This window comes from Xyrauchen texanus, chromosome 30 (genome assembly GCF_025860055.1).
Source record: "Xyrauchen texanus isolate HMW12.3.18 chromosome 30, RBS_HiC_50CHRs, whole genome shotgun sequence".
In the NCBI taxonomy this organism is placed as follows: domain Eukaryota; kingdom Metazoa; phylum Chordata; class Actinopteri; order Cypriniformes; family Catostomidae; genus Xyrauchen; species Xyrauchen texanus.
In genome coordinates, this window is record NC_068305.1 from 41,833,606 (window position 1) to 41,843,605 (window position 10,000).

The 10,000-nt window shown below is 38.8% G+C and overlaps 2 protein-coding genes across 5 annotated transcripts in view; one reads left to right on the top strand and one right to left on the bottom strand.

The window, feature by feature from the left end:
• LOC127624086 (putative uncharacterized protein FLJ46204) overlaps positions 1–3,541 on the bottom strand; it is a 6,020-nt gene extending 2,479 nt beyond the window's left edge. Inside the window, exon 1 of one of the 2 annotated variants that reach the window (XR_007968113.1) lies at positions 2,089–2,451. Coding sequence is in view for 1 of the 2 variants with exons in the window: in XM_052098735.1 (XP_051954695.1) it covers positions 2,598–3,500 (903 nt within the window). In the remaining variant the exon portion in view is untranslated. Of the gene's footprint in view, positions 1–2,088; positions 2,452–2,540 lie in introns of those variants that run through there. The other variant, XM_052098735.1, reaches the window with a different exon arrangement.
• Positions 1–10,000, top strand: part of LOC127624082 (1-phosphatidylinositol 4,5-bisphosphate phosphodiesterase beta-1-like) — a 139,224-nt gene that overhangs the window by 93,885 nt on the left and 35,339 nt on the right. For 2 of the 3 annotated variants that reach the window (XM_052098728.1, XM_052098731.1), the window contains exons 14-21: positions 577–751; positions 1,312–1,434; positions 1,601–1,656; positions 3,574–3,670; positions 4,075–4,159; positions 4,247–4,371; positions 5,150–5,304; positions 9,970–10,000. The exon at positions 9,970–10,000 is cut by the window's right edge and continues 134 nt beyond it. In XM_052098728.1, the coding sequence (XP_051954688.1) occupies positions 577–751; positions 1,312–1,434; positions 1,601–1,656; positions 3,574–3,670; positions 4,075–4,159; positions 4,247–4,371; positions 5,150–5,304; positions 9,970–10,000 (847 nt within the window). The remainder of the gene's footprint in view (positions 1–576; positions 752–1,311; positions 1,435–1,600; positions 1,657–3,573; positions 3,671–4,074; positions 4,160–4,246; positions 4,372–5,149; positions 5,305–9,969) is intronic. The other variant, XM_052098730.1, reaches the window with a different exon arrangement.

A 10,000-nucleotide genomic window follows, 5' to 3' on the forward strand; every position in this document is an offset into this window, starting at 1 on the left:
TGGTTACCCCTTGTGACTCTACCCTCCCTAGCAACCGGGCCAATTTGGTTACCCCATGTGACTCTACCCTCCCTAGCAACCGGGCCAATTTGATTGCTAAGGAGACCTGACTGGAGTCACTCAACACGCCCTGGATTCAAACTCATGACTCCAGGTGTGGGATGACACAGATTTCATTTTGGATAAACTATTCTTTTAATGCAACTAACACTAACTGTTTTCACTCAGGTCCTTGATAATGAGGATTAGATGAAGTTGCCGTGTTCACTCGAATGTGTTACAGAAGAGAGATGTTGGAGTTCACAGTTGTACATTCTGTGCATTAAACATTATTAATGGAGCTAAACTTGCAGCAAATACATGTTGTTTTTCCAGAAGAGAATTCAGTGTACACACCAGTAAAGTGTTTCTTCATACAGTTACAGTACACTGCAAATGAATTCAGTTTAGTTGCTTTGGAACAGAGCAGATTATCACACTGGTTATACTGGTGACACTGGTGACACTGGTTGACTTGCTGGTTAAGAAGAGCACACTAGTATCTGAAGATCGTTGTGAATGTGTGTTCTGGTGCAGCTGGAGGCCGGTGTTCCTCTGCCAAGTCCGATGGATCTGATGGGGAAAATCCTGATCAAGAACAAAAAGAACTCACAGAAAGTCGACGGAAACACCAAGAAGAAGCTGTCAGAGCAAACGTCCAACAACTGCAGCGACACGTCCAGCATGTGTGAGCCCTCGTCTCCCAGCGCAGGTGCACAAACATCCCAAACTAAACACTACGTCAAGTCTCATTCATGAGCGTGTCTGTATAAACTAGCCGTGAATTACTATAGTGACATTAAACTGAGATATGAGGAAGTATTTGACCATAAACATATGACACACATCAGCTTCATAAACACACTTTATATAAAGTCTGAATGTAAAGCAGGTTAATAAAAATATTTTATAGAGGTTTTCATATTTGTGCTGGAGACACTATTTATAATAATCTGAGAGAACATTGAAGCAGAATGAGTGACATCACACTGCCCTCTGTTGACCAATCACAATCAACACACCCTCATCATCTCCATCTGCTGTCTGAATCCTTGACTGTGTGTGTGTGGATCACTGCGCAGAATATCTACAGTTCAAAACATTTAAATAACAATATGATTGAAATAATGACTCAATGTGAACGTATGGACTGTAAATATATAAACATCATACATGTTTATTAGAAAACATTCACATAAACGCAGTATTTACACTGCAGGATATATTCAATCAAAGCATAGAACATCAGATTGTGCTGTTGTTTGTTTTTAGGCTCATTAAATCACGAGACGGCCGACAGCGTTCCTACAGACGGGAGCGAAACTGGAGAGAGAAAATTCCGGAGAATGAAATCCACGGATAAAACGTCAGGAGTGACATCAACGGATGATAAAGGTGTCCAATTAAAACAGTGTAATGTCCTGTTCTTCTTCACTGTACAACAGTCCTCACACGTGTGTGTGTGTGTGTGTGCGTGCGTGTGTGTGTGTGTGTGTGTGTGTGTGTGTGTGTGTGTGTGTGTGTGTGTGTGTGTGTGTGTGTGTGTGTGTGTGTTCATCAGCAGATGCAGACAGCGATGATGAAGACAACGATGACAATAAAAAATCCATCGACGAGGTGAATGAAGAATCAAAACTCAACTGGCTTGATTCAGTTAAAACAAACAGATTGCAGCTTTTTATTATTAATGTTATTATTATTATTATTATTATTATTATTATTTGAAGGTCAGCTTCATTTATTTTTGCTATTATTTTTCAAATGGAGGTTTGAAAACTGAATCATGTGTGAATCACTCCAGTGTAGTCTGATTCCCAAACGAATGACTCAATGAATCAAATTATTGTTCCTTTCTATTAATATAATAATGAAATATGAGCTGAGTGTGTTTAGATTCACTCAAGCATTTGTCGTGTGTGTGTGTGTGTGTGTGTGTGTGTGTGTGTGTGTGTGTGTGTGTGTGTGTGAGTGTGTGTGTGTGAGCGTGTATTTATCACTTTGTGGGGACCAAATGTCCCCATAAGGATAGTAAAACCCAAAGTTTTTGACCTTGTGGGGACATTTTGTCGGTCCCCATGAGGAAAACAGCTTATAAATCATACTAAATTATGTTTTTTGAAAATGTAAAAATGCAGAAAGTTTTCTGTGAGGGTTAGGTTTAGGGGTAGGGTTAGGTTTAGGGGATAGAATATAAAGTTTGTACAGTATAAAAACCATTATGTCTATGGAAAGTCCCCATAAAACATGGAAACACAACATGTGTGTGTGTGTGTGTGTGTGTGTGTGTGTGTGTGTGTGTGTGTGTGTGTGTGTGTGTGTGTGTGTGTGTGTGTGTGTGTGTGTGTGTGTGTGTGTGTGTGTGTGTGTGTGTGTGTGTGAGTGTGTGTGAGTGTGTGTGTGTGTGTGTGTGTGTGTGTGTATGTGTGTGTGTGTGAGCGTGTATTTATCACTTTGTGGGGACCAAATGTCCCCATAAGGATAGTAAAACCGAAATGTTTGACCTTGTGGGGACATTTTGTCGGTCCCCATGAGGAAAACAGCTTATAAATCATACTAAATTATGTTTTTTGAAAATGTAAAAATGCAGAAAGTTTTCTGTGAGGGTTAGGTTTAGGGGTAGGGTTAGGTTTAGGGGATAGAATATAAAGTTTGTACAGTATAAAAACCATTATGTCTATGGAAAGTCCCCATAAAACATGGAAACCAAACTGTGTGTGTGTGTGTGTGTGTGAGTGTGTTTGTGAGTGTGTGTGTGTGTGTGTGTGTGTGTGTGTGAGTGTGTTGTGTAGTGTGTGTGTGTGTGTGTGTAGTGTGAGTGTGTGTGTATTGTGTGTGTGTGTTGTGTGTGTGTGTGAGTGTGTCTGTGTGTGTGTGTGTTTGTGTGTTTGTGAGTGTGTGTGTGTGTTTGTGTGTGTGTTGATGTGTGTGTAGTTTGTAGTGTGTGTGTGTGTGTGTGTGTGTGTGTAGTGTGTGTGTGAGTGAGTGTGTGTGTGTGAGTGTGTGTGTGTGTTTGTGTGTTTGTGTGTAGTGTGTGTTTGTTTGTGTGTGGTGTATGTGTGTGTAGTGTGTGTGTGTGTGTGTGTAGTTTGTAGTGTGTGTGTCTGTTTGTGTGTGTGTGGTGTGTGTGTGTGTAGTGTGTGTGTGTGTGTTTGTGTAGTTTGTAGTTTGTGTGTAGTCTGTGTTTGTTTGTGTGTGTGGTGTATGTGTGTGGTGTGTGTGTGTAGTGTGTGTGTGTAGTTTGTAGTGTGTGTGTCTGTTTGTGTGTGTGTGGTGTATGTGTGTGGTGTGTGTGTGGTGTGTGTGTGTAGTGTGTGTGTGTGTTTGTGTAGTTTGTAGTGTGTGTGTTTGTGTGTAGTATGTGTTTGTTTGTGTGTGTGGTGTATGTGTGTGTAGTGTGTGTGTGAATGAGTTTGTGTGTGTGTGTGTTGTGTGTGTGTGTGTGTGTGTGTTTTGATGGTCATGTATGTTCATGTGTGCAGTAGATCTGTGTGTAAAGTGTGACACTGACTCTCACAAGACTCCGTGTCTCTTCAGGGGACGGCAGTAAATGAAGTGTTCGCCACAGAGGAGATGTCCAACTTAGTCAACTACATTCAGCCTGTGAAATTCAACTCCTTTGAGGCGTGTAAAAGTAAGTCAGTCTGTTCTCACGCCGGTCGTCCCGGCACACGTTTAATGGATGACATGTGACACTGTTTTAAATAGCTTCAGCTGTGGACATGATTTTACATTTTCAACTGATTTTCAGAGGCTGGTGGGGTTAGGGGGAGGGGCATTATCAATCTAGCATCTGATTGGACCGAAATCTGTAAAGTGCATGATGATGTCATCAATATTTTAGGTCCCTTTTCCCACTGGGGTGAAAGTCTTTTAATTGAAATGCATTCATCTGCAGATTCTCATGAGAAGAAAAATTGCATAAAGTTTGACAAATATTGGTTAATAAAATAAAAGTTTGAAGAAAATAAACGTATTTAAGCCTCTCTCTTGTTTTAATGTTCATGTGGATTCAGGAGTGTTTTTGGGTTGTTGCAGAAACTGATCGGAGTTTTGAAATGTCGTCGTTTGTGGAGACGAAAGCTCTGGAGCTGCTGAAAGAGTCGCCGGTGGAGTTTGTGGAGTATCTGATGTAGCGGCAGTCGTTACTGTAGTTCAGTGTGATACATGTTCCGTGTGTTTGCCGGTGATTCTTAACTCGTTCACACAGATATAATAAACTGCAGCTCAGCAGGATTTATCCTAAAGGAACTCGAGTCGACTCGTCAAACTACATGCCTCAAGTGTTCTGGAATGCCGGCTGTCAGCTCGTCGCGCTCAACTTCCAGACCATCGGTACGTGATCGTGTCCGGCTTCTGTCCGGTGTCAGTTCGTCTCATCTGTGTTGTTTTGCTCTCAATGCAGGGGTGAGTTGTCACAAGGTCAGAATCTCATCAGGTTTTCAGTGAATAAAAAGTGATGAAGAGCCTTTAATAGGGACCACTGTGACAACTTGCCCCACTCTCCCATATCACACAAAACCCAAACACACACAACTGTGAATACACAAGAGCTTCATGAGACTTTAGATTCACTGCTTTTACTTTTAGAAAACAAATGAGTGTGATGATGATGTAGCCAAAGTAACAAAGATTGTGTGTGTGTGTCTATTTGTGTGTGTGTGTGTGTGTGTGTGTGTGTGTGTGTGTCTATTTTTGTGTGTGTGTTTGTGTCTATTTGTGTGTGTGTGTGTGTGTCTATTTGTGTGTGTGTGTGTGTGCGTGTGTCTGTTCGCGCGTGTGTCTGTTCGCGCGTGTGTGTGTGTGTGTGTGTGTGTGTGTGTGTGTGTGTGTGTGTGTGTGTGTGTGTGTGTGTGTGTCTATTTGTGTGTGTGTTTGTGTCTATTTGTGTGTGTGTGTGTGTGCTGTGTCTGTTCGCGCGTGTGCGTGCGTGTGTGTGTGTGCGCGTGTGTGTATGTGTGTGTGTGTATATGTGTGTGTGTGTCAATGTGTGTCTATTTGTGTGTGTGTGTATATGTGTCTGTGTGTGTGTGTGTGTCTTTGTGTGTGTGTGTGTGTGTGTGTGTGTGTGTGTGTGTGTGTGTGTGTGTGTGTGTGTGTGTGTGTGCATTAGATCTTCCCATGCAGTTGAATTTGGGTATATACGAGTATAACGGTAAATGTGGCTACAGACTGAAGCCGGAGTTCATGAGACGGACGGACAAACAGTTCGACCCGTTCACTCAGAGTACCGTAGACGGGATCATCGCTCACACACTGTCTGTGAAGGTGAGTGTGCGACTCCAAACTGCAGCTGATGTTGTGATGGGCGCTTTCGAAACACTGCTTCATGAATCTTCCTAACCTTTATGAATCATTAGTTTAGAATCAGTGTTTGGAAACGCGCCGGCTCAAACTGGCCAAGTCATATGATTCGTGGTTACGCTACAGGACGCCCGTCCCACAGTGAAACTCTGAATCAGTGTGAAATTAAACTGATCTCCTGTCAGTTCAGCAAGAGTTCGAGTCTGAGAAGAGCTGCTGATTTGAGTTGTGTTCCCAAAGGAATGACAATTTAAATGTGTTTGTGAGTGAAATCAAAGAGATTTTGTGAAATTGACAAAGTCAATTTCAAATCTGTTATTTTAGAATATATATATATATATATATATATATATATATATATATATATATATATATATATATATATATATATATATTTTTTTTTAGTATTTAAAATAATTTTAAAACAGTAACAAAAAAAGCCCAACATATATATGAAGGTCAACATATTCTCCAAATATCCTGATCTGTTTATTTCAGGATATTATAGACACCCATGAAACATATATGATAAAAATACAGCACATTATCTGTCTCGAGTCTCGCTGCAGTTACAGTCTGTGACCAGCAGATGTCATCATCATTTTACCAAAACAATTGATTCAAAGATTCAAAAGCTTCATTTCTGCCACCATTACTAGAAACACTGGAACAGTACGCACAAACCATTAACATGAGTGAACAAGACCAGCTGGAAACACTCAGGGGGGGGTGATTACTAAAGCACAGAGAAATGAACGTCCATGAATGAGATGATCAACAGTCACAGTTTTCCTGAGCGTCCCGTGATGATTATAACTGCCTGTTTGGTGTTTCTGGTCTCGACTGGATCCAGTGGAGAACAACAACCATTAAAGTGTCGTCTGTCACAACAGCTCAGAATAATTCATGATATCAGCGTAACTAATCTAATCCCCATCGCTTCATGTCATCTGCACACTCCGATGAGGCACGGCCTATAAATATAACGGTCATCTCGACTAATGTATGCTTTTGACAATTTGTAACTCCTTAAACGTCACATTACCTGCTGAGAATATATGCGAGAGAAAACGGTCCAATCGTGGAACTCTGGAACAATGTGACACCATTAATATGAGCAGCTGATCCTGTCAAGAACATGCGAAGAAACATGTTTCTGTCATGTCAAGTGTTCTTGTACTGTGACGGTGTTTAATTAAACATGTTTCTGTCATGTCAAGTGTTCTTGTGTTGTGATGATGTTTAATTAAACATGTTTCTGTCATGTCAAGTGTTCTTGTACTGTGACAGTGTTTAATTAAACATGTTTCTGTCATGTCAAGTGTTCTTGTGTTGTGATGGTGTTTAATTAAACATGTTTCTGTCATGTCAAGTGTTCTTGTGTTGTGATGGTGTTTAATTAAACATGTTTCTGTCATGTCAAGTGTTCTTGTGTTGTGATGGTGTTTAATTAAACATGTTTCTGTCATGTCAAGTGTTCTTGTGTTGTGACGTGTTTAATTAAACATGTTTCTGTCATGTCAAGTGTTCTTGTGTTGTGATGGTGTTTAATTAAACATGTTTCTGTCATGTCAAGTGTTCTTGTACTGTGACGGTGTTTAATTAAACATGTTTCTGTCATGTCAAGTGTTCTTGTGTTGTGATGGTGTTTAATTAAACATGTTTCTGTCATGTCAAGTGTTCTTGTACTGTGACGGTGTTTAATTAAACATGTTTCTGTCATGTCAAGTGTTCTTGTACTGTGACAGTGTTTAATTAAACATGTTTCTGTCATGTCAAGTGTTCTTGTGTTGTGATGGTGTTTAATTAAACATGTTTCTGTCGTGTCAAGTGTTCTTGTACTGTGACGGTGTTTAATTAAACATGTTTCTGTCATGTCAAGTGTTCTTGTGTTGTGATGTTGTTTAATTAAACATGTTTCTGTCATGTCAAGTGTTCTTGTGTTGTGACGTGTTTAATTAAACATGTTTCTGTCATGTCAAGTGTTCTTGTGTTGTGACGGTGTTTAATTAAACATGTTTCTGTCACGTCAAGTGTTCTTGTGTTGTGACGGTGTTTAATTAAACATGTTTCTGTCACGTCAAGTGTTCTTGTGTTGTGACGGTGTTTAATTAAACATGTTTCTGTCATGTCAAGTGTTCTTGTACTGTGACGGTGTTTAATTAAACATGTTTCTGTCATGTCAAGTGTTCTTGTACTGTGACGGTGTTTAATTAAACATGTTTCTGTCATGTCAAGTGTTCTTGTGTTGTGACGGTGTTTAATTAAACATGTTTCTGTCATGTCAAGTGTTCTTGTACTGTGACAGTGTTTAATTAAACATGTTTCTGTCATGTCAAGTGTTCTTGTGTTGTGACGTGTTTAATTAAACATGTTTCTGTCACGTCAAGTGTTCTTGTGTTGTGACGTGTTTAATTAAACATGTTTCTGTCACGTCAAGTGTTCTTGTGTTGTGACGGTGTTTAATTAAACATGTTTCTGTCATGTCAAGTGTTCTTGTATTGTGACGGTGTTTAATTAAACATGTTTCTGTCACGTCAAGTGTTCTTGTACTGTGACGTGTTTAATTAAACATGTTTCTGTCACGTCAAGTGTTCTTGTATTGTGACGGTGTTTAATTAAACATGTTTCTGTCACGTCAAGTGTTCTTGTGTTGTGACGGTGTTTAATTAAACATGTTTCTGTCATGTCAAGTGTTCTTGTACTGTGACGGTGTTTAATTAAACATGTTTCTGTCATGTCAAGTGTTCTTGTACTGTGACGGTGTTTAATTAAACATGTTTCTGTCATGTCAAGTGTTCTTGTATTGTGACGGTGTTTAATTAAACATGTTTCTGTCATGTCAAGTTTTCTTGTGTTGTGACGTGTTTAATTAAACATGTTTCTGTCATGTCAAGTGTTCTTGTGTTGTGACGTATTTAATTAAACATGTTTCTGTCATGTCAAGTGTTCTTGTACTGTGACGGTGTTTAATTAAACATGTTTCTGTCATGTCAAGTGTTCTTGTGTTGTGATGGTGTTTAATTAAACATGTTTCTGTCATGTCAAGTGTTCTTGTGTTGTCATGGTGTTTAATTAAACATGTTTCTGTCGTGTCAAGTGTTCTTGTACTGTGACGGTGTTTAATTAAACATGTTTCTGTCATGTCAAGTGTTCTTGTGTTGTGACGTGTTTAATTAAACATGTTTCTGTCATGTCAAGTGTTCTTGTGTTGTGATGGTGTTTAATTAAACATGTTTCTGTCATGTCAAGTGTTCTTGTGTTGTGATGGTGTTTAATTAAACATGTTTCTGTCATGTCAAGTGTTCTTGTGTTGTGATGGTGTTTAATTAAACATGTTTCTGTCATGTCAAGTGTTCTTGTGTTGTGATGGTGTTTAATTAAACATGTTTCTGTCATGTCAAGTGTTCTTGTGTTGTGACGGTGTTTAATTAAACATGTTTCTGTCATGTCAAGTGTTCTTGTGTTGTGATGGTGTTTAATTAAACATGTTTCTGTCATGTCAAGTGTTCTTGTGTTGTGACGGTGTTTAATTAAACATGTTTCTGTCATGTCAAGTGTTCTTGTGTTGTGACGGTGTTTAATTAAACATGTTTCTGTCACGTCAAGTGTTCTTGTGTTGTGATGGTGTTTAATTAAACATGTTTCTGTCACGTCAAGTGTTCTTGTGTTGTGATGGTGTTTAATTAAACATGTTTCTGTCATGTCAAGTGTTCTTGTGTTGTGATGGTGTTTAATTAAACATGTTTCTGTCATGTCAAGTGTTCTTGTGTTGTGATGGTGTTTAATTAAACATGTTTCTGTCATGTCAAGTGTTCTTGTACTGTGACGGTGTTTAATTAAACATGTTTCTGTCATGTCAAGTGTTCTTGTGTTGTGATGGTGTTTAATTAAACATGTTTCTGTCATGTCAAGTGTTCTTGTGTTGTGACGTGTTTAATTAAACATGTTTCTGTCATGTCAAGTGTTCTTGTGTTGTGATGGTGTTTAATTAAACATGTTTCTGTCATGTCAAGTGTTCTTGTGTTGTGATGGTGTTTAATTAAACATGTTTCTGTCATGTCAAGTGTTCTTGTGTTGTGATGGTGTTTACTTAAACATGTTTCTGTCATGTCAAGTGTTCTTGTGTTGTGATGGTGTTTAATTAAACATGTTTCTGTCATGTCAAGTGTTCTTGTGTTGTGATGATGTTTAATTAAACATGTTTCTGTCATGTCAAGTGTTCTTGTGTTGTGACGTGTTTAATTAAACATGTTTCTGTCATGTCAAGTGTTCTTGTGTTGTGATGGTGTTTAATTAAACATGTTTCTGTCATGTCAAGTGTTCTTGTGTTGTGATGGTGTTTAATTAAACATGTTTCTGTCATGTCAAGTGTTCTTGTGTTGTGATGGTGTTTACTTAAACATGTTTCTGTCATGTCAAGTGTTCTTGTGTTGTGATGGTGTTTAATTAAACATGTTTCTGTCATGTCAAGTGTTCTTGTGTTGTGATGATGTTTAATTAAACATGTTTCTGTCATGTCAAGTGTTCTTGTGTTGTGACGTGTTTAAACATGTTTCTGTCATGTCAAGTGTTCTTGTGTTGTGACGTGTTTAATTAAACTTATTTCTTCTTTTGTCTTCCTCACAGATCATCTCTGGTCAGTTTCTGTGTGATAAGC